Consider the following 25,576-nt stretch of genomic DNA (forward strand, 5'->3'; position numbering starts at 1 on the left):
TCACCAGGTTAATGCCTAGTTTCCTTCAGATCTCATTTGAATGCATCACTGCTTTAGGGAAGCATATCCTGACCCCTTTGAGCAACTTATTAGTTCTTACCAGCTCTCATAGTATCATGTACTTCTCCTTCATAACATTTAGTACACTTACAATTTTACATTTTATTTTGTGACTCTAGCATTGATGTCTATCTCCCCACCACCACCCATGGCTCTTCTTTTCTCTCTCTGTCTCTCTCATCAATACATACCCATCTTTAACACTTCAACAATTTATCCCTAGCACCTGGCATAATGTATAGATATTGGTTGAATTAATGAACAATTATGATGATTAAATAAGAGAATATGTAAAGTTTCTTTGCATAGTGCCTGCCACATAAGTTCTTAATAAATATTACTTTCTATTTATCTCCTCTTCCCTCTTTGGGTACCAATGTGAGAAATGTTTTATTTCAAATGCAAGTTTTTGAAGAAATTATAAAATATCAAATATTTTCATATTATTTTTGTAACCCCACATGATTAATATCATACAGCTTATCCCTGTCCAAATTAAACAGAGAAATAGTAAATTCTATCCACTATGTTTTCATTTCATTGACAAAATATTCTTAAAATTAATTAGCTTGATACAAGCTGAATCAAAATTCGGGTGGCTTTTTAGATATATCTATTTTTGTTAGTATCTTTCCAAGTGACCTTTTGTCTTATCATTATTAAATGTTTGAGATTTTGATTTGATTTTTCAATTCAGTCATCACTAGGTTTATATTTTTATATAACTTGAATACTTCTATAGAATTTTTCTATTGGGAATTGTAATTCATGCTATAAACATCTGTAATCTGTTCCACTTTTTTATTCTTAAAGAAATTGTGACTCAGAAAGAATAAGTGACTTGGTAAGCACTGGTAGAATGACAATGAGCCGACCTTACTGAGCTCTATAAGTAAGTTAAGAGATGTCCAATCTTGTGTCATTTCATGACACTTTCTTAGAAATTTGATGTATTGCATGTAATACCATAGAGAGGGAGAGAAAGGTAAGACCAGAAAGACATGGGGTGATAAAGATCATATTCCAAATAGTATTCTCTGATGCCCATATGCTAATTGCTTAGCAATTTCATTATTAGATATTTATGAAAAGCTCTGGAATTGAAAATAATTAGTATACATAACTGCCATTCTATATTAGACAACTTAAAACTTAGAAACGCGGTAAATGTTGCTGTAACCATTGTCTTGCTGGCCTTTGTTGATAAATCGTTTGTCTGCTTTGAATGCCCTAATGATGTTGAAAGCTATTTGCATATTTGAAGTAACTCTAAAATCATTAACATAAGAGTTTGATGTCATCATTGCTGACTTAATAAATGCACGGTCCATTCGCTTTGCAGAAAGCTTATTGAAGTGCATGTTAGCAAATCTGCATTCTCTAGCAAGCAAACTAGAAAAATGTTGTTCATTACCATCCTGTTGACCTGGCTCTTGGCTCTTCATTTCAAGGTCTAATTATCTCTAAGCCTTTTCCTTACAGTCTTTCATTTTTTCCTTTTCTCATTTTTTCGTAGGATACCAAGGCTGATGGCTTTATATACCTACCTGAATTCCGAATTGACCTGGCTCCTCATTGCAGAAGAAACCAGTAAGTGGTAGCAGATCCTTAAGTTTAGGGTCCAAATCAGCACTATACAATAGAAAAATAGTTCAAGACAAATAATTTTATATTTCCTAATGGTCACATTCCTGATCCTTTGAAATATATTATACTGTGCCTGAAATGTATAACTAATAGATTTCACAATACTGACAAAATAGTTCTAGTACTTTCAAATTAACATATTTCAAATTATCACATTTCCTTCACTTTAGCTATTTAGATATTGATCATACCTGTTATCTTCCTTTGGGTAGAGAATTATAATGTTTTTCACAAAGTCTTTTTCTGTATTACAATGACTACCATTCTACAATGCTCTTTAAATGATGCATTATCCTTCCTGTTGTCTGATTCCTACAATGAAAGACTGCACACATAAAATAATCAGCAAGTTTAAGAGAAGGAGAATCAGTCAGCATCAAATTGCTCCCTCTCCTTTTGTTGACCTAATAAAGCCACATACATAAGCTTAGTTCTATAAACTGAGGGCTTACAGGAAACCATGAAATTAATTGAAATAAAATATAATGATTCCTGCTTCTGCTCTGGCTAATATTCTAGAATATATTTGATCAATTAGGTTAGTGATTCTATCAATGTTTAAAGAAATTAACCCAGTCCAATAACTTAAAGAAAAAAAAATCTACCACCATTAAATAGCAGAAAACAAACCAATGCTATGCATTCAGGGTATGTATCAGTGATGTAAAATTAAGGTCTTAGAGCAATGTCATTATATATATAGGAGACATTGAAAGCAAATTATAAATTACTAGATGTTGGAATTCCTGTATATTAGTCAGATTCTTATTGCTGTGTATCTTTTTTACCACACTTAATAAGAAAAGAAGATATTTGGAAAGGTCTGGGGGAGAGAAATAAATCCAAGCTAAGGGATATAAAAATATATTCCATGAAGAAAGAAAGAAAATGATGGGCCGGCGATGTGGCATAACAGGTAAAAGTAAAACTGCTGCCTATATGGGCACCAGTTCTAGTCCCAGCTGCTCCACTTTTGATCTAGCTCTCTGCTATGGCCTGGGAAAGCAGTAGAATATGACCCAAGTCCTTCGGCCCCTGCACCTATGTGGAAGACCTGGAGGAATCTCCTGGCTCCTGGCTTTGGATCAGCTAACCTCCTACTGTTGAGGCTATCTGGAGAGTGAACCAGCAGATGGAAAACATCTCTCTCTCTCTCTCTCTCTCTCTCTCTCTCTCTCTCTCTCTCTGCCTCTGCCTCTCTGTAACTCATTCAAATAAATAAATAAGTAAATGTTTAAGAAATAGAAAGTGATTTGGTTTAGTGGTAGAGTGATGTAATTATCAAGTGTAACTTTTTTTAAATAATGTGCAAAGACAGTTGGAAATTTGAAAATTACAAAAATATGTGTTTAAGTTGAAGCAGGAGAACTTAAACTATCTAATAAGATGAAATGTTTTCTCTTGAGGAACATGCCATAATTGCCACCTGGAGGCTTAAATATTCAAGTCTTAAGTAAATAGAAGTAAACTGCCCTCTTACATAACTTTACAAATGTAAGATAGCATAACTTTCTGTTAGTGTGGACTTAAGAGTGTGTCAGGTATTGCCCTGAAACAAAGCATAATTTTTCCACATCTGGCCTGTGCGGTAGTAGTAATTTATCTATCAATGACACAGATGAAGGCAGAAAACCAACCCTACATTCAAATGGGAGATAAGCAACTCAATAGACCAGGTCACTTTCTACCTTTAGTGATTCACGAGGTGATAAAAAGAATAAACTGTCTTAGGGATCCCATCTCTTAATGATTTACCCTCAAATCCATGTATATTGTTAACATATGGCTCCCTGCTCTGAAAATGTTTCAGTCTATTCTTGGGAATAAAAGTTGGAATCTGCCATCTAGTGGATACCATCAGATTATTTCTTTAGAACATTTCTTACCTATTCTTTTGGGTTTGGAAAACAAATCAAATCATTACAGGACTTGTTAAATCAGTTGTAGTACTATATTCCTTTATATTTTGGTTAGAAATAAATCTTTCCTTTGAAAGCAGTGTTTCTTATTATGCTCACCTCACAGGGATGGAATGAATCACTATCCATCCACTCATGAAATTGGTTTAAATGTATGTCAACACATCACTCACACACACCAGGATAATAAGAAAGTGTTTATTATTTGCATAATGTGGCTTTCTGGAGAAAGCAAGGCAGGTCTCCCAAGCTGATCCAAAAACAGCTGGAGAGAGCAGGGAAGGGAGAGTGGCTTAGCTTTTCTGGCGGTTAGGCGCTGAGGCTGGTGCTAAGCAGCCAGCAGAACAGGGACAGGCAAGAAAGTAGAGCTTGCAAACTATTAGTAGATAAATATCAAAAATGGTGCCAGACTCTTTATTACCTTTCTTGAGGGATATTTTGTCCTCCATGGTATATATTTAAGTCTATGTAAGGAAAATGAACTACATAATTTACATTGGGAACACTAAGAGATCTCATACTGTCTCACAGTTCTCAAATATTCCCTATGTGTATTGCTCAAATGACCCACATGAGAACTCGTGGAGATTACTTGCTCCATTTGTATCCTCTAATTTGGATTCGCTTCCTTTTTTATGTCAACAATAGGATTAAGTGAGGATATGTAGCTAAAAATAGAATAAGCACATTGCTTTTATGTTAGACACACACACCCCCCCACACACACACATATATTCTTATACCAGAGATGACAAACCATTTACTATTGAAAAGATCTCAATTTCTTGACACAAATGTTTAAGGAAAGTCAAAAGTCAAAATTAGTTACAACTAAAGTACCATACAATCAAAGACTTTATAAATGGATAAATATATTGATTCTATGATATTAATATTGTGCAACTGTAGGGAAGAAAGTATTTCTATTCAGGTTTTTAAAGTCTCTGAATGTAGGCCGGCGCCGCGGCTCACTAGGCTAATCCTCTGCCTTGCGGCGCCGGCACACCGGGTTCTAGTCCCGGTCGGGGCACCGATCCTATCCCGGTTGCCCCTCTTCCAGGCCAGCTCTCTGCTGTGGCCAGGGAGTGCAGTGGAGGATGGCCCAAGCCCTTGGGCCCTGCACCCCATGGGAGACCAGGAGAAGCACCTGGCTCCTGCCATCGGATCAGCGCGGTGCGCCGGCCGCAGCACGCTACCGCGGCGGCCATTGGAGGGTGAACCAACGGCAAAAGGAAGACCTTTCTCTCTGTCTCTCACTGTCCACTCTGCCTGTCAAAAATAAAAAAAATAAATAAATAAAAAATATTTTTAAAAAAAGTCTCTGAATGTATACATATTTAATACATAGAAATTTTTATTTTTTAAATATTTTTATATGAAAGGTAAAAATACAGAGAGAGGGAGAGACACACAGAGAGGGAGAAAGAGAGAGAGAGAGAGAGATCTTCTAGCCGCTTGTTCACTCCACAAATGGCTGCAGCAGCCAGGGCTGGGCCAGGCAGAAGCCAGGAGCCAGGGCTTCCTCTAGTCTGCCACATGAGTGCAGGGGTCCAGACACTTGGATCATCTTCCGCTGCCTTCTCAGGCACATTAGCAGAGAGCTGGATTGAAAGTGGAGCAGCCAGTACTCTAACCAGTGCCTATATGGTGTGCCAGCATTGCAGGCACCAGCTCAATCCGCCACAACATAATCTTGGCCAGAATTTTTATTTTAAAACAGGTAATTTACAAATTGACAATTCACATGATAAAATAGTTACAACATAATCCTTACTTCAGACTTTTTTTTATAAAGTGAGCTTTTTTAAACAAAATATTTCCAAAGTAATTTCTCAGTTAAAATTATGTTACAGATATACATAGGAATGACACACATCTTTTGAAAATACATTTAGTGCAAGGATTATAGCATATTTTAATTGATAATTTGCATAAACTGAGATACCCCTATTTATCTTACTGTTGTTTTATTCAACTCCAATTTTTTTATAAGACAAACCTTCGAGCTAGAATGTTATGTTGAATTATCTATCTAATCTTTAAAATTTTTATTTATTTATTTGAGAGGCAGAGAGACAGAGGGAGAAAGTGACAGAGGCCTCCCATCTGCTCCACTGGATCACTCCCCAAATGCCTGCAGTAACTAGGGCTGGACCAAGCTAAAACCAGGAGCCAGAAACTCAGTCTAGGTCTCCTATGTGGGTGGCAAGAACTCAATTACTTGAGCCATCCCCTGATGCCTTTGAGGGTGTGCAGTAGCGGGAATCTGGAATCTGGCATGGAGTCAGGACTCAAACCCAAGTCCTATAATATGGGATGTGGGCATCTTGACTGCAAGGGCAAATACCTGCCTGTATCTAATTTTTAACATACTAATTCCATTTGCCTTTTGAAAACACCCCGAGTACCTTAAACTATAAGAGTAACTGTGGGTTTACATTGCTGGGCTATCACCTAATTGCTGAATTCCTCTATTTTAATAGACATTCAGTATTTGGATAAGTCCTTACAGCAAATTTATATGTATTATGGAAAACAAAAGCTTGAGAACTTAGTGTTGTAAAATACCTAAAATTATGAAATAGGGACACTGAGACATTAAAAAATTTGACTATGTAGATGTTGAAACACTGAAAAAAAGAACATTCACTGAATTTGTTCTAAATACAAAGTGGTTGAACAGAGTGTATCCTTACATGAGTCACTGGATTTTTTTTCTTTGTTTTAGTAGCAACAAAGTCAAACAGGTTCACACCAAGATTAATGAATACTGTGCATCAAATGTTTGACCTAATGGCACAGAATGCATAAGAAGAAAATTGCTGAGTAATAAAGGTCCATTGTTGTTGATGTAGCAAAACCTTTTTTTCTTTTGGATTCCAGAACTAGGTAAATTATAGGAGGATGTATTTATGTGATAAGCCAATGCTTGTGCAGGAAGCAGAATTTTTGAGGAAAGTACTGTTTAATTGTGTATTTGCCCAGAAGATGGTCTTTTATATTAGCGTAAGCTATAGAAGTACTTACATAATAATATTGTTTTGCTCTATGCAATTGTTTTGTGCTTTAAGTTGCTTTTTCTTTTAAGATTTTATTTATGTATTTGAGAGGTAGAGTTACAGACAGAGAAAGGGAGAGACAGAGAGAAAGGTCTTCCATCCGCTGGTTCACTCCTCAGATGGCTGCAATGGCAAGAGCTGAGCCAATCCAAAGCCAGGAGCCAGGAGTTTCTTCTGGGTCTCCCACGCGGGTGCAGGGGCCCAAGCACCTGGGCCGTCTTCTACTGCTTTCCCAGGCCATAGCAGGGAACTGGATCAAAAGAGGAGCAGCCAGGACTTGAATCTGTGCCCATATGGGATTCTGGTGCCATAGGCGGAGGCTTAACCCACTATGCCACAGTGTCAGCCCCTTAAGTTGCTTTCTTTTTTTAAAGATTTATTTATTTATTTGAAAGTCAGAGTTACACACAGAGAGAAGGAGAGGCAGAAAGAGAAAGAGTGGTTTTCCATCTGCTGGTTCACTCCCCAATTGGCCGCAATGGCCAGAGCTGCACTGATCCGAAGCCAGAAGCCAGGAGCTTCTTCTGGCTCTCCCACATGGGTGCAGGGGCCCAAGGACTTGGGCCATCTTCTACTGTTTTCCCAGGCCATAGCAGAGAGCTGGATTGGAAGTGGAGCAGCCGGGACTAAAACCGGCGCCCATGTGGGATGCTGGCACTGCAGGCGTCAGTTTTACCCCCTACACCACAGCGCTGGCTCTTTAAGTTGCTTTTAATGCTTACTGGAATTGTTCTACAAAAAAGCTAGGCTTCAAAAGGTTAGGTCAGTGAGTGATGCACATGAACTAGGAACCCTATTATTTGCCAAATTGTGATAAGCCTTCTTGATGGATATTGTTAAACAACTTCCTCTGATTTGGAATGTGCAAACTAAGAACAAAATAAAATCATTTTCTATCTCTATATTTCATTCTTTTAAAAAATATTTATTTATTTGAAAGGCAGAGATATAGAGATAGAGATAGAACGAGAGAGAGAGAGAGAGAGAGAGAGGTCTTCCATCTACTGGTTCACTCCCCAAATGTCCACAACGCGATGGAGTTGGGCCAATCCGAAGCCAGGAGCCAGGAGCTTCCTCCGGGTCTTCCATGCGGGTGCAGAGGATCTGGGCCATCTTTCACTGCTTTCCCAGGCGCACTTGCAGGGAGTTGGATTGGAAGTGGAACAGCAGGGATTCGAACCAATGCCCATATGGGATACCAGCCCTGCAGGCTGCGGCTTTACCTGCTACACCACAGCGTTAGCCTTATCCCCCATATCCCATCCTTTATCATGAGATACATTAATAAAGGAAGTAAATTTGAAGAAATTTCAGGCATAAACTTTATTCAAGTAATATTAAAGGATCATTTTTTATTTCCTGAAAACTTACAAGCAGAATTATATTAACAGAAGCTCTGTAGTAATTTCGTTTAAGCAAATAGAGAGAATCTGCTTAAAGTTCTTTCCATCACTGCACACAAGAAGAAAACTAAGATATTCCAACAAATATACTATATGAACTTGTTCTAAAATTGAATAAATGAGCACTCATCTAGATAAAAGCCTCAACCCAAAAAATTCATCACAGAGTATACAGGTAACTGTATAGCATCCCTATCACAGGCTGGTGAGAGAGCTTCAGAAATTAAAAAGGCAGCAGTAAAAGGAAATTTAAGTTACTAACCACAAAAGACATGGCCGTTGCAGTCATTTGGGGTGTTAACCAGTGAAAAGAAAATTTCTCTCTCTCTCCCTCTCTCTCTCTCACTCTCGCTCTCTCTCAGTCTTGCCCCCTTCCTGTTGCTCTGCTTTTCAAATCATCAATCAATCAATCAATCTTTAAAAGACAGAAAGGGAAAATCCTACAGAATTAGGTAAATGACAGAGGCAGAGGGAAAAGTGATTAGTGTTTCCTCTATGCCTTTTCTTTCTTTAATGGAAAGCTCATAGCCTAATTTAAATGTATGGCAGTTATTCTTGAGCATTTCAAAGAATTATAAACAGAAGCTTATACGAAGACTTAAAACCAATTTGAATTAATGAATGACATTCCTGAACTGATAAATTAATAGTCTTTTATGTAACATTGCTGTCCTTAAAAAGTAGTGGAAAAATTCTGATTGCTAAAATTCCATGATTATTGTTACCTACTTTAGCACATACTCTGTGCCAGGTACTGTGTACTAAGCACTATCCATACACTGTGTCCTTTAATACTCACTACAACTTCATGGGGGCATTTTTGTACTTTTACAGATGAGAAGATTGAGCAGTTAAATTAACTTGCCCATGGTCAGTCAGCTAGTAACTGCCAAAGTCTGGAGTTGAGTCCAAGCCTCATTGATTCCAAAGGTTGAGTTCCTAACTCCAACTCATGTTACTGGGATGTGTGTATATATAATCCTTAATTAAAGAAAAATTAAGGCCTCCCTTCAAGGAAGTAATTTTAATTTACCTTATTTTTTATTTATTTATTTAAAAAAAGAGTTTTAGAGAAAGAGGGGAAGAGAGAGAGAGAGAGAGAGAGAGAGAGAGAGAGAGAGAGAGAGAGAGAGAGAGAATATCTTCCATCTGCTGGTTAGTTCACCAAATGGCCACAACAGCCAGAGCTGGGCCGATCCAAAGTCAGGATCCAGGAGTTCTTCTGGGTCTCCCACATGGGTGCAGGGGCCCAAGCACTTGAGCCATCTTCTGCTGCTTTCCCAGGTGCATTAGCAGGGAGCTGGATCAGAAGTGGAGCAACTGGCACTGAAACTGGTGCTCATATGGGATGGCAGCGCCGCAGTGGTTTTACCCACTATACCACAGCTGGTCCCATTATTTAACCTATTATATATACTTACAGATTCATAAAAATTTTAGTGCTATACTTTCCTGATCAATTCTACATTACAGATAAATGTTAGAGTTGTTAGGTGTCTAGTATATAGCATCCATTTAACATATATATATGTGTGTGTGTGTGTGTGTATACACATTAAAATAAATTGTATTGAATTAACTGGGAATTCACACAATGCTGAGAGTAATGTCCTAATAACAAATATTAGTGTCAACATTCTCCTTCCTTTCTACAGTGAAGTGCAACTATAGGAACAGGGCAGTTACAGAAAAAAAAAAAACCCACAAAACTGTTCTTATATGGAAATGGATAATAACAAATTTTCACACTTTAAAGTGGCTTGTAATACTCACTAGAGAGCCCCTCAGAGCTTAAGTTATTAGGGAGATGATCAAAAGCAGCGTTGTATTTACTTTAAAAAATTATCTTAAGTATTATACATAAGTTCAGCTTTTGATCAAAACAGAAATGTAACCTTTAAAAAAAATCTTCTAGGGACCGGCGCCATGGCTCACTTGGTTAATCCTCCGCCTGCCACGCTGGCATCCCATATGGGCTTCGGGTTCTAGTCCCGGTTGCTCCTCTTCCAGTCCAGCTCTCTGCTGTGGCCCGGGAGGGTAGTGGAAGATGGCCCAAGTGCTTGGACCCCTGCACCTGCATGGGAGACCAGGAAGAAATGCCTGACTCCTGGCTTTCGATGGGCATAGTTCTGGCTGTAGCGGCCATTTGGGGGGTGAACCAAAGGAAGGAAGACCTTTCTCTCTGTCTCTCTCTCTCACTGTCTAACTCTATCTGTCAAAATAAATTTTAAAAAATTCTTAAAAAATAAAATTTAAAAATACAAATAAATCTTCTAATATTGCAGGTGACAATCTAGTATATTAATTACATTGAAATAGATGTCCTTGGAGGTATCTGTCTTGCCAAACCTTTTTAAAAAATATTGGTACATTGTCTGAATTTCTGTCATTCTTCCTCTAGAGAGTATTTATTTATTTATGAAAATTTGAACCCAAGGAAAGCATTCACATATGAATTGAAGGTTCATGTAGAACTTACTGTTAATTTTAATGACATTTAAGTGCATGAATCCCTAGTGTGCAAGTAGGAGACAAGACATTGGGATTGTGCTCACATGCAATTACAATTGATCTCAAAGGAACAATCACTTGAGTGAAGTAAGGGAGATATGATCTTCAGAAATAGATGATAATAAACAAAAACAATGTTTTTTTCTATTAGAATACATCTTATATTGCTACTGAAAAATATCAGTACAAATTCTCCCTCTCCCCCACAATGATATAGATAGATGATATATATATATATGATAGATGAGAGATGGATGGATGGATGGATGGATGGATTGATAGATAGATTCCATAAGCATAGATAATTTGCTTTTGATAATACAAAATCCCATGGAATGAGGACAGCCATATTTACCTATGTGTGCAGGTGCCAATTGAAACTGAAAAATACTGTCATTTGAAAGAAAGTTAACCTCATCATTCTATAGAAATATAATATGATTAAAAATACAGCTATTGTTAAATATCATATTCATCCCTTTCATACTATGACATTTCATTTTAAAACAAGAGATTTCTTAATCTTCTAATAAACAAACATAACATTCTCAGAATAATGGACTAAAATCAATGTCTAATTAAATCTCTGTCCTGTCATTAACATATTACCTTTGGCAAGTCACTTAATCTCTCTGAACTTTAGTTCACTTATATGCAAAACGAAGTTTGTTCTAGATGGTTGCTATGACCCTTTTGGGGTTATAGTACTAAATGCTTCAATGGTTGTTAAAAAGAAAACTAAATTCTCTGCTTTCTGTCTTTTTCCTCTAGTGCTTTTCAAGCCACTCATGCAAGAATCAAGAATTTCTATTTTGCTGCTGAGTGCTCAGATGAGATGAATTAGTAAGTCATTCCTGTTCATACATTCATTGAATATATATTTATTAAGCATTCATTGTATGTCAGGGACCATACTAGGTCCAGATAAAACAATGGCTTTTTAAAAAAAATTATTTCAGTACAACTTAGTGTAGTTGGGGAAATGAAGATGAACTGAAAGGTAACCTGTGTGCTGAAATGTGGAAAGGAAGGAGTAGCATGACTTAAAATGAGGCTACATCAGCAAGTATCAACCAGAACTTGAAGTCCTTATATAAGCCAATAGCTAACAAATTTAGTCTATTTCAAGAACAAAGGTAAGCAACTAAAAGCTTTTCAGAAGTGACTGGATCAGATAGAGAAGAGATTGAGGAGATTTGTGAAGAGATAGATAAGAAAAAGCTCATGTAGGTTAGAGTGGTGGCAGTGAAAAAGAAAACAAGCAGTCATATTCAAGATATCTGTGCATAAAACCAACACACTGGGGTATAGGAATTAAGGGAGAGGAAAGTGTCAAGAATTAGGTTTCTAGATTGCATAATAAGACGGATTTCGTTATTATTTTCAGAGGGATAGGGAATAATGAAAGATAAAGGGACAAGATTGTCAGTTTAGTCTGGCCATGTAAAGTTTGGTGTACCTTTGAGACAAATTGTGGGCTTCAAATAGGCAGTACCTCTGAGTCTAGAGCTCAGAGAAAAGTACGGAGTTGGAGGTATAATTTGAGTCATCTGCATTGGTGTCATATTTGAAGCTATAGTCATCCATGAGAAGCAGCTAAGACAGTGGTTCCTGAACCTGAGTGCACATCAGAATCAAGTGGAGGGCACATTAAAAACATAAATTGCTGGTGTCCATCCCAGGAACTTATGATTCAATAGGTCTCATTTGGGAGCTGAGAATTTACCTATATAACAAGCCTCTGGGTGATTAAGATGATTCTGATGTTCCCAGGATTCTGAAAACATCTGATAAGGGAAAGAGCATAAGAGTGAGAACACCGAAGAATGATAATATTTAATGTCTGAGGAGGGCCTGCAAATTAGAAATAATGAAAATCCAGAAAAGTAGGTAGAATTGCAGTGCTATTATAGCATAATTATTTGATACACTCTTAGAATTCTGCAGCAAAGCCGGCGCCGCGGCTCAATAGGCTAATCCTCCGCCTTGCGGCACCAGCACACTGGGTTCTTGTCCCAGTCGGGGTGCCGGATTCTGTCCCGGTTGCCCCTCTTCCAGGCCAGCTCTCTGCTATGGCCCGGGAGTGCAGTGGAGGATGGCCCAAGTCCTTGGGCCCTGCACCCACATGGGAGACCAGGAGGAAGCACCTGGCTCCTGGCTTCGGATCAGCACGATGTGCCGGCCGCAGCATGCCGGCCACAGCGGCCATTGGAGGGTGAATCAACAACAAAAAGGAAGACCTTTCTCTCTGTCTCTCTCTCTCTCACTGTCCACTCTGCCTGTCAAAAAAAAAAAAAAAGAAGAAGAAGAATTCTGCAGCAGACAGTGCATGAGAATACCTAAAAAAATCTGTGGTAAAGAAAATGGAAAGACTAATTGCTTGGTATGATTTGTTTATGCTGTATATATGATTTGTTATGCTGTGTATTAGAATATGGTACTGAACTCCATAAAAAACATACAAATATTTCACTAATGCAGATTTGTTAAAAGTTAATGGAAAATGGAATCAAAAGATAAATTTATTTTGATACAAAAAAATTAAGTCCATTCATCTTCAAAAAACTCATATAAAGTGGCCAGTGTTATAGCATAGCAGGTTAAACTGCTTCCTGTGAACACCAGCATCCCATATCGGAGAACTGGTTTGAGTCCTGATTGCTTCACATCCAATCCAGCTGCTTGCTAATGTGCCTGGGAAAGCAGCAGATGGTCCAAGTAGCTGGACCCCTACCACCTATGTGGGTGACTTGGTGGGGTTCCTGGCGCCTGGTTTCAGTGTGGCCCAGCCCCAAATGTTACTGCTATTTGGGGAGTCAGCCAGAATATAAAGGACCTCTCCCTGTGTCTCCCTGTCTCTCTGTCACTCTGCCTTTCAAATAAGTAAAAGAAATCTATTGATGAAAAGGGTATGTGTAGGCCGGCGCCGTGGCTTAACAGGCTAATCCTCCGCCTTGCAGCACCGGCACCCGGGTTCTAGTCCCGGTTGGGGTGCTGGATTCTATCCCGGTTGCCCCTCTTCCAGGCCAGCTCTCTGCTATGGCCCGGGGAGGCAGTGGAGGATGGATGGCCCAAGTGCTTGGGCCCTGCACCCTCATGGGAGACCAGGAGAAGCACCTGGCTCCTGGCTTCGGATCAGCACGATGCGCCGGCCGCAGCGGCCATTGGAAGGTGAACCAATGGCAAAAAGGAAGACCTTTCTCTCTGTCTCTCTCTCTCACTATCCACTCTGCCTGTCAAAAAAAAAAAAAAAAAGAAAGTAAAGAAAAGAAAAAAGAAAAAAAAAGAAAAGGGTATGTGTGGATTTCAGAATTTTTTGTACCAAAATAAACATATTTTAATTACATATTTTCATGAACTTTTTGAAGTTGAGCCAATATGCACTACTTTATCCTTAAGGAAGGCAATATGTTTCATTTAATGAAGCAGGGGTTGTTTTTGTACCTCTAACTTATTTACATATAAGATACTGGCTCTAGTATGATAATATATGTAAATACTTGTGTATGTAAGTCTAAAACCCCATATCCTTTAACACAAAATTTTCTGGTCTAAAATGTGCCTTATTTTAGACAAAAAATATTTTAAATTAGTGCTGATATCCATTTTGTTGTGTTTCTCAATTTAAAACTAAAAACCATGATAGCTTTGGACCTCTTACACAATATATTAACTTAGCATTCATCAATAATCACTACACTTTCATGGAAATTTAAGGCGATAGAATGAGCAAGAAAGTACTCTATATACCAGTGTCCTATGTTGTTGGAAAGCCTTGAAGAATGATTAGAACTAATTGCCTTGATTGAAGTGGATACTGGGCTGCGTTTTGCAGGCCAACATTGCTTTCTATGAAGATTAAATATGTATTATCCGAATAGTTTTATATACATTGACTTGAATTTTAAAAGAATGGGTGAGAAAATTGACAAATCGTTTCTTGCTTATCTTGATTATTCTGCTATCTATAAGCTGACTATAGTTGTGAGCCACAAGTTAGTTTAAAGCTTGTCATCCTTTTGAGTAGATAATATTTTATCCATTTGTGTATTAAGCATGGTCTCTATGAAAGTTGATGGATGCATTTTTCCTTTTGTAACAAAACTATTCCACATGAATAATAATAATACATAATAAATTCCAAAATAAAATGAAGTATACTCTATAAAACATTAATTCCAATTAGGGAAGGCAAAAGGTTATTGATATTTTGAAATACACCACACAGATTTTAAAGTGTGTTGACTAGCATCATAAATGAGCCTTTGACTATAATGGGACTTTATGTTCATGTTTAATTTAAATTAAAATTAAATTAAAATACCTACAATTTCAAAAGGAAAATTGCTTTCATTTGTATTCAACATGCCAGAAGGAAGAGTTGTTCTTCCCTTAGTGAGTTTATATAGCCTATTCTCAATTTTAATTATGTTGAATTTAATCCTGTCACAATGCTACTGTCTATAATTTATGCCTCTGAGACCAAAGCACAAAAACATTCTTACTGTCTTGAGGAAAAAATAATTTCTTTCTTGACAGCACTGAAGTAATAACTTGTTACAAGAAGAAAATAAAATTCTGACAGTATCAGAGAGGCCGTGTGAATATTCCCAGGAAAGGGCATAATGCTAAGTGTAGCTATAAACCCCCTGGAAAGATATTGAAGGGTACGCTGACATGGAAACAATAAATGTGTTCTATTCCATTAAGAAGAAAAGTAAGAAGACTGTTTAGCATCTGGGAGAAAATCAGTATTAAAGGTAGAGTGTTGTTGTTTTATATATGGGACAATATATGAATATGTTTACAAGCTCATAGGAAGGAATCAGTAGAGAGGAAGGGATTAAAGATGCATTGATAAAAGATGCAGCTGATAAAGCAAAGTGGGGCGAAAGGGAATGAGAACGAGGACAGGACATATATGGGTAAATAACTTTAAAAAGGAGTAAAAGAAGTGTGGATGGGTTTATGGATGCAGGCAAGTTTGCAGAAGGGGTGGGATTTAAGAGTGATCATGTTTGTTGGCCTCTTGATTTTCTTTATGTGGAAGGAAGCAAGGTGTTCTGAAAGAGTTAAATATGTTAAAGACTTTTGAGATGATATACGTGTGTGTGTGTGTGTGTGTGTTAAAATGTGTCATTGCACTCAATCTCAATAAGGGAACTAAACCTGAGACATTTGCTATTGGCACTAATAGCAATATAACAGCGGATATAATATGAATGGTTCAAAGCAAAAGCAGAAGCCAAGATGATTCATTCATTCTCCTTAACCTTCAGTGAGCAAGCACAAGCTAAGTGAGTGCATTCCTTCGTCAGAAAGCCAGTACTAAAATTATGATAGAGTCAAAGAATCTTAATGATGTTTTGGTCTTGCAATCAAAATTATTTTCTCTTCTAGTTGAAGAAATGTGAGAATTAATCTATGATAAATCTTTGTTGGTTGAATTTGAAATATGCAAGTTAGTATATTGAAATATAAAACAAGAACCTAAAGTTGTTCTTAACCCTTTTCCAGGAATTTTATGTAACTTAAAATTTGATCCTGTCTCATTTAGTTAAAAATAAGTAACTATAGTCTATCATATTTTCTTTGAAAAAGGTCTGAAATTAGTGACTTTCAATGGGCAAGTGAAAGAGGAATATAGAATTGTTTAAACTAAAATAAACCTTTATCTACAAAGAAATATTATAATTAATTTTAAATACACAACTGAAAAAATGAAGATTAAATAGTTGAGAATAAATTTGTTTTATTTTGAAAGTGGAGACTGCATAATTTGAAAATAGTACTAATTGGTGAATAAAACTACACTGAGTTTATTTATTTTTTTAACTTTTATTTAATAAATATAAATTTCCAACTACACTGAGTTTAAAAAATCATGACTAAATTGTCATTTAAGTTAATGTAGTTTCTGTGATCTAAGCTGTTATACATTAATATCTAAAAAGAAAAGGCTTATAAAATAAATGATTTTACTTTAATATAAAACATAACCAGCATGATTTTCACCTCCCAAAAATATAAAATGTAATTATATAAGAGTATTCATCTCTTCATTTTAATAGATATGAAATCTGAGACACTGGATTAACTATGTATTCTAAATCTGGCAACCTCTATTAGAATACTTAAGATTTTGTATAATCAACTCAGATTGTCTGCTTCATGAATATCATTTTTAATAAGACGGTGCATAATATTTTCAGTAAAATATAGTATTTACCATTGAACATTATGTAATACAAAATTATTAATATTGTTCATTAATTACACAGAACAATTTAAACTTAAAGCTAGAGAAGTAATACTCTGCATAGAGTTGACAGAGTTACGGGTTTGTTTTTAATCCTGTCATTCACATAGAAAAGAAGAAAGATTCACACATATAAAAAAAACATGGATAGTCATGTTTAGTCGCCAATGGTTAGGACATCTGAGACAAGTTCATCTGTTACTTATCTCACAAATCTAATTAGATATTGGATGAAAAGTGAACAGAATCATATTAAATTAACAAATCAGAGCAAGTACTTGATCTCTGAGTGGCATTACTTATAAAGACTTAGCAACTGTAGCAGTTACAATTGATTTTAAGAGTTGACTTGTTTGGATATATGAAATCATTATAGAATGTCTGCATCTTTTTTTCAATTTTAAAGGTCAATGATAATTTTCCTCTCAGTAAAACAGAAAATAAGTTGGAAGTTACAGGTACAAGCTACTGTCCCCTGTGAGTAAAGCTTGTTTAGTCACTGGGACCCTCTATGCTAAAAATTCTTATTACATTCTTGTAGCAGTAAGGCGGTAGAAGATACCTTAATAAATTTTTATTTTTGTATTTAATACATGATGAAAAATATTCTGGCAATTAAGGAAAGAATCAGACATGATGATGAAGCAACATATAAAAAGGGGCCGGCGTTGTGGCGCAGCGGGTTAAAGCCCTGGCCTGAAGCGCCCACCGGCATTCCATATGGGCTCTGGTTTGAGTCCTGGCTGCTCCACTTCCGATCCAGCTCTCTGCTATGGCCTGGGAAAGCACTAGAAGATGGCCCAAGTCCTTGGACCCCTGTACCCGTGTGGGAGACCCGGAGGAGGCTCCTGGCTCCTGGCTTCAGATCAGCGCAGCTCTGGCCATTGCTGACACTGGGGAGTGAACCAGAGGATGGAAGACCTCTCTCTCTGTCTCTACTTCTCTCTGTAACTCTATCTTTCAAATAAAAATAAAAAATAAATATAAAAAAAAAATCGGAGCTCTTGTATCACCAAACACCTAGAATATAAGTAAACTGCCAGCTGGCGCTGCGGCTCAATAGGCTAATCCTTCGCCTTGTGGCACCGGCACACCGGGTTCTAGTCCCGGTCGGGGCGCCGGATTCTGTCCTGGTTGCCCCTCTTCCAGGCCAGCTCTCTGCTATGGCCCGGGAGTGCAGTGGAGGATGGCCCAAGTGCTTGGGCCCTGCACCCACATGGGAGACCAGGAGAAGCACCTGGCTCTTGGCTTCGGATCAGCGCAATGCGCCAGCTGCAGTGTGCCGCCCATGGCGGGCATTGGAGGGTGAACCATCGGCAAAAGGAAGACCTTTCTCTCTGTCTCTCTCTCTCACTATCCACTCTGCCTGTCAAAAAAAAAAAAAAATACAAGACCACAGAATAAATACTGTGGATGTTACTCTAAATAAAAACATGAAGGTATAGTTTCTCAAATTCATGTTTTAGAATTAAATGACACTCAGGGTGTTCTAACTCTCTCAGTCTTAGAACCAGAAATATTCATATTGTTCTCTACCAATAAGTTGTCCAATTTTTTTAAACACCACAATTGATGATGGCTTAATAAATAGACGTAATTACAAATAGACGAATTATATGAAAAACCACTTACATGCATTAATTATTGACCAATCTGATGTTAAGTTCAATCAAAATAGAAGAATTATTGGTACATGTAGACAAAGACTTGATTATTTGCATTTATTTAGCAGCTTTTTATATTGTTGTATTTAATTTATTAAATTACTTCTATATCTCTCAGGAAATTTATAACTACTCCATGGTAAACTCCACAGTAAACTCAGAAAGTCTATAACTACTCCATGATAAACAACATTGCCTTCTTACCAAAACCAGACCAAGATATTAGTTGCACCATGAGCAGATTAAAGACCTAGACATAAGACTCAAATATAAAACTTATAGAAGAAAACAAAGGGAAGATTTCAAAACTTAAGGCAAAAATTCTTGGATATGACATCTAAAACACAGGCAATGAAAGCAAAAATAAGCAAATAGGATGATACAAATTTAAAAGCCTTTGTTCACGAAGGGCATAATTAACAAGATTAAAGGCAACTTTATGTAATCACAGGAAATATTTGTAAATAATTTGTCTAATAAGGAGTTATTACCTAGTATATATAAAGAAAAATGGAAGTAAAAGATAAATTTATTTTGGTGCAAAAACTTTCAAATCCATGCATAGTTTTTCTTGGAAAATACATTTTTTATGAATTTTGTGAAGATTTCCTATATTTATAAAGAGAGTTTCTTGCAGGCAATATTTATTTGGGTCTACTAATTACAACATGTATGAATTCTCAGTTGGATTTGATTGTTTTTTCTTAAGAATCATATTTTACCATTTATTTGCATATGCTGTCATTTTTAATTGATGGCTAGATATTGTGAATTTGACTTCTGGAGAAATGTCTATTCAACTCATTTGCCCAGTTACAGACTAGGTTACTGACTAGGTATCTTGTTATTGATGAGTTGTAGGCATTCTTTATACACAATTAGGTTAAAAGTAAATGAATGGAATAAGGTAAATCATGCCAAAGCAAATTAAAAGGTTTAAATCATCAATTTATGAAAAGTGACAAACTCATAAAAAAGATATATTGGTCCTAACCCTTTAGGTACTTAAAAATGAAATTTCAAAATGCATGATATACACATGGAATTATTATCAATATCTCCTTACTGTTTGCAATAAAACAAGTTTCACAGAATTTTTAAAAATTGAGTCATAGAATTGTTTTCTGTGGACACAATGTAAATAAAAATAAATAAATAAATAACAGAAACATAGTTGGAAAAATCTTCAAATATTTCAAAACTAAATAACTTATAAATAATCCTTGAGCCAAAGATAATAAAACTGAAAATTAGAAAGTATTTTGAATTGGATGAAATAAAAAGATATCAATATTTACATGATACCACTAAAAAAATACTTAGGTAGATGAATTCCTATTAGAAATGAAGAAAAGTCTCAACTCAGGAACCTCAGCTTCCACCATTAAAAAAAAAAAACTAAAAAGAAAGGAAGTAAAAACCTAAATTAATCACAAAGGAGGAAATAATAAAGATAAGATGGAAAATAAATGAAATAGAAAGAAAGAAAATTAATGAAACCAAAACCTGGTTCTCTGTGAAGATCAATAAAATTGGTTAGTGAAAGAAAAACAATGAAGACACAAATCAACAATATCAGGAATTAATACCAATATATATGAATATTTAAACCATAATGATGGATTATGCTTAACAACTTAATAAATTTGAAAACTTCCTTGAAATAGGAAAACTATAAAAGTTCATTCAAAAAGAAATGGAAAATATGAATATCCTACATCTATTAGAGAACTTGAATTTGTAGAGGAAAAAAAGAATTACTACAACAAAATTTCCAGATTTAGCTGGCTTCACTGGTATCTTCTAAACATTTCAAGAAGAAATATCTTCCATTTGAAAGAAACTCTTCCAGAAAAATTTTATGAGGCCAACATCGCCTTCATACCAAAACCAGACCAAGATATGAACGTTAAACAATAAACCACTAAGCCTCATGAACAGAAATGCCAAAAATCTTTAATTTTTATTACTAATTTTAAATTTATGAAACAAAATTTGTGACATAGTATACAATGAGTGCTCATAAATCTCTCATCGCATTTTCCCTATTAACTTTATATTAGTATATTTATCACAATTAATAAATTATACCCAGTTTTACCCTTTTTTAATCCAAACTTTTATCCTTCTATCTATAGAATGAGTTGTGGTTTGTTTTTTTTTTATCATTTTAGCTCCCAAATTTAAAGGAGAACATGTGATATTTATGTAAGTCTGGCTTATTTCACCAAACATGATACCCTCCTGTTCTATCCATCTTTAATAAGCAAATGACAAGATTTCATTTTTTATAGCTGAATAATATTCCATTGGGTTTATCTAACACATTTTCTGTATCCATTCATCTGATGTTGGATAGGTTGGTTGATTCCATATCTTAGCTATTCAAACAAGTGCTGCTATAAACATGTTGGAGTAGGTATCTCTTTGAAACAATGACTTCATGTCTTTATCTCTTTGAAACAATGACTTCATGTCTTTTGGATATAAACCCAGTGGTGGGATTGCTGGGTCATATGGCAGTTCTATTCCTAGTTTTTTTTTTTTTTAATCTGCAAACTGCTTTCCACAGTGAATGTACTAATTTACATTGCTACCAACTGTATATTACAATTCTCCTTTCTCTACATCCTCACCAGCATTTGTTATTTTCTGTCATTTTGATAATAATCATTCTGACAGGGGTGAGGTGATATCTAATTGTGGTTTTGATTTGCATTTCCCTGATGATTAGTGATATTGAGCATTTTTCATATAATTTTTGCCCATTTATAATTTTTATTTTGAGAAATTTTTGTTCAGGTCCTTTGTCCATTTATTAGCTGGATTGGTAGTGATTTTTGTTGTTGAGTTTTTTGAGTGGCTAATATATTCTAGATATTAATCCTTTGTCAGATAAGTAGCTTGAAAATATTTTCTCCCATTCTGTCAGATGACTCTTCACTCATTAATTTTTTCCGTTGCTGTGCAGAAACTTCTGAGTTTGACATAATCCCATTTGTCTAGTTTTGCTTTTGTTGCTTATACTTTTGCGATCTTATCCAAGAAGCCATTACCTACACCAATGTCTTGAAGTGTTTCCCCTATGTTTTATTCTAGCAGTTTCACAGTTTTGGGTCTTACATATAAGTCTTTGATCCATCTTGAGTTGATTTTTGTAGGTAGTGAGAGGTATGGTTATCTAATTAGGTTTATCTAATTTCATTCTTCTACAGATATATTATTATTTTGCCAGCACCATTTATTGAAAAGACTATCCTTTCTCCAGTATATGTTCTTAGCAACTTTATCTAAAATCAGTTGGCTGTATGTGAGTGGATTAATTTCTGGGTTCTCAATTCTCTATCATTTATGAACAGGGATGTGAAAACTCTTAATGAAATTTTATCAAATTGAATTCAGGAATATATAAGTACAAAAATAATACATCATGACTAAGTCGAATTTTGGATGAACATTAAAAAACAATGAGAATGATATCAGCAAGATGATGAACTACAAAGCTTCAAGCTCTTGCTCTGCAACAAACACACTGATTTAGTAACAATATATGCACTGGATTACCTTTGCTCAGAACTTGAGAGATTAGTTGAGAAGTTACATTACCTAGATCAATGTAAAACTGAGAAGCAAGTTAAGTGAAAAGGGTGAAAAGAAACCATGGACTTTTGCATGTATGCTAGTGCCCCTCCCCTATCCAACCTTCTGTGGCACAACTAGGAGAAAACTAGCAGAGAACTTTTCACACATAGAATCCTCTCTCAGTTGGAAACAAAAGAGTAAACCATATATTCAATATTCTTGTTATTCTGGGGACTTCCTGAGGAATTGAAAACTGCCTTGCCTGACTTAAGGCACAGAGGGGATGGGCCGCCTTGTTTGGAAGCTACAAAAACATCACAGATAACCACTAGGCATTAGAGATACAGTTACACAGGCAGAGGCACAGGAGAAAGACACTATAGGCTTCTGAGAAAAATCAGTAACAAGTTTTTTAGGGAATATGAGGGCACTAAAGATACACACACAAGCTCAGAAAAGAGATATCCACAGGAAAAGTATCAGAGGCCCTAGAATCTCTAGTAATCTGTGAAGACTGGGAAAGGTAATTGGTTTTTCAAATGCCCAGGTCTAAACACATAAATACAAGGCCTACAAATAAATAGGGGAACATGGCACATTCGACTAAAGAAATAAAATGCCAGAAACTGACCCTAAAAAATACATATCTAGGTGCTGTCTGACAGAAAATTTAAAATTGTCTTAATAAATATGCCAAAGAAGGGTCCAGTGCTGTGGCATAGCGGGTAAAGCCGCCACCTGCAGTGCTCGCATCCCATATGGGTGTCGGTTAGAGACCCGGCTGCTCCACTTCCGATCCAGCTCTCTGCTATGGCCTGGGAAAGCAGTAGAAGATGGCTCAAGTTCTTGGGCCCCTGCACCCCTATGGGAGACCAGTAAGAAGCTCCTGGCTCCAGATTGGTGCAATTCCAACCACTGTGGCCAATTGGGGAGTGAACCAGAGGATGGAAGACCTCTTTCTCTCTCTCTGCCTCTCCTTCTCTCTGCATAACTGTGACTTTTAAATAAATAAATAAATATTTTAAAAATATGCCAAAGAAGATAAAAGAAAACACATTTATCTCTGGTAAAGCTAAATGAAATTAGGAAAATTATGCATTTACAAAATGGCAGTGTGAAAAATAGGTGGAAGCTATATAAAAAGAATAAAATAGAACTTCTAAAGCTGAAGAATGCAAAAAGTGAACTGAAAAATTCAATATAGAGGTTCAACAGAAGACATTCAGGCAGAAGAAAATATTAGTGAACTTCAGGACAGATGAATTGAAATAACTGTCAGAGGAGCAAAAACAAAAAAGAAAAAAGATTGAGTAAGGGGTCTAAGAGATATAATTATCAACCAGATCAATATATTCATTATTGCAATCTCAAAAGGAAACTAGAGAGAGAAAAGGGAAGGAGCATAAATAAAGGCTGAAAACTTCACAAAGATGAGGGATAGGAAAGAAAGAGACATAGAGTCAAGAAGTTCTAATAACTACATCAAGAATAAATCAAAGAAGACACACAAATGCAGAAACATAATCAAGCTATCAAAGTGTCAGAAGTCAAAACAAAGAAAGAATCATGAAAGCAGAAAAAGAAAAGTGATTTTTCACAAACAAAAAAAGTTTCTATAAGATTAGCAGTGGATTTCTCAGCAGAATCCTTGGAGGCCAAAAGGGTGAGGACAAGTGCTGGTAAAGCAAGAGTATTGTATATGGAAATTTACCCTGCAAAATTAAAGGAGAAATTAAGAGCTTCTCTTATAGACAAACCTGATAATGTTTACTATCATTAGTAATACTAATACTAAAGGAAGACTTTTTTTTGTATTTTAATTAAACTTTTATTTAATGAATATAAATTTCCAAAGTACAGCTTATGGGTTACAATGGCTTCCCCCTCCCAAAACTTCCCTCCCACCCACAACCCTCCCCTTTCCCGCTCCCTCTCCCCTTCCAATCACATCATGATTCATTTTCAATTCTCTTTATATACAGAAGATCAGTTTAGTATATATTAGGTAACGATTTCAACAGTTTGCCCCCATATAGCATCACAAAGTGAAAAAAAAATACTGTTGGAGTACTAGTTATAGCATTAAATAACAGTGTACAGAACATTAAAGACAGAGATCCTACATAATTTTTTTTAATTAATTAATTTTCTATGCCATTTAAAGGAAGACTTTTAAAGTGAAAGAAAGTGATGCTTGGCAATATAACAAGCCCACATGAAAATATAAAGTTCTCTGGTAAAGGTAAATACATGGACGACTAGAAAAATTTATATTAATGTAATTTGGGGGGGCATAAATTGACTTTCAATTTTTCTACAGTTTTAAATGACAAAATATTTTAAAATGATAAATCTATGTTAATAGATATTTAATATGAAGGCACAATTTTGGTATCAATAACAAAAAGATCAATATGAAGCTGTATAGTACTAGAACTTTTGTTTGTGATGGAAATTAAATTGTTATTGATTTAAAATAGAATATCATAACTTTAAGGTGTTTTATCCAATTGCAATGAAAGCCATTAAGAAAATATTTACAGAACACTTACAAAATGAAATGAGAAGCGAAATGTTGCAGTGGATTCGTTTCTGGGAGGAAGAGTGTGGTGGGGGCAAGAGGTACGGAGTCACCACACAGACCCTGGGAGTTGGGTGAAAGCAGGCCTGAGGCAAGCAGCCTGCAGACTCGTTTATTTCAGTTGCTACAACAGCTTATATAGCCAAGGCAGCCAATCCGGTCAAGGGGCGGTCTATGCCCTAACCAGTCACACCCTGTTGCCAGGCAGTTTCTGAGGCCATCCAATCACAGCCTGTTGCCAGGCAGACTGTTGCCAGTTGCCATCTTGGCATGGCCTTCTCATTCCACCACATTTCCCCCTTTTCGTTTATTTTTGAGCAACGGGAGGCATGATTCTTGGCTATACCATTTTTGATCCCATTTCCATGTGGTCTCCATACGCAGCTGTGCCTGTCTTAGGTTGTCCCCCAGGGGATCTTACCTGTCGTTGACTAACCAGCACTCAAAACAGGAGACCATAAGAGTGCTTGCTCAGATGGGGGTAGGAATGAGGAATAGTGGTAATCAAGAATGGCATGACTGCACACAGGCTATGGGCCATTCGAGTGGCTGACCAGAGCTAGTGGGGTATAAAACAGTAACAGATGTGGCTATGGGCAGTTTCTCTGGGTAGGTTGATAGGGCAGGTGCATCTGCTAACAAGGCGGACTCTCAGTCTTGTTCAGCTGGTTCTGGTTGGCTGTCAGTTGCAGGCTTGATGTTTCTGGCTGGTACCCAAATGGGCTGTCCCGCATTCTCTGGAAAGACACAAGCATATCCTCAACCCTTGGTTAGCAGAAGCCTTTTTATGGGCATTGGAATCCAGGGCCTGAATTCTGCATCCACTCCTACATTAACGGCAAACATGCAGGTGGGATGGGGTCTAGCAGCTTCCCTGAGAGCCTGGGGTGC

The 25,576-nt window shown here is 36.5% G+C and overlaps 1 protein-coding gene across 1 annotated transcript in view; it reads left to right on the top strand.

Annotated features, from left to right (window-relative positions):
* The window catches only part of LOC133752666 (uncharacterized), a 381,981-nt gene that overhangs the window by 333,584 nt on the left and 22,821 nt on the right, over window positions 1–25,576 (top strand). Inside the window, exons 19-20 of the mRNA XM_062183055.1 lie at window positions 1,577–1,650; window positions 11,371–11,442. Of these exons, the coding sequence (XP_062039039.1) occupies window positions 1,577–1,650; window positions 11,371–11,442 (146 nt within the window). The remainder of the gene's footprint in view (window positions 1–1,576; window positions 1,651–11,370; window positions 11,443–25,576) is intronic.

The sequence above is a fragment of the Lepus europaeus genome, chromosome X, assembly GCF_033115175.1.
Source record: "Lepus europaeus isolate LE1 chromosome X, mLepTim1.pri, whole genome shotgun sequence".
Lineage (NCBI taxonomy): Eukaryota > Metazoa > Chordata > Mammalia > Lagomorpha > Leporidae > Lepus > Lepus europaeus.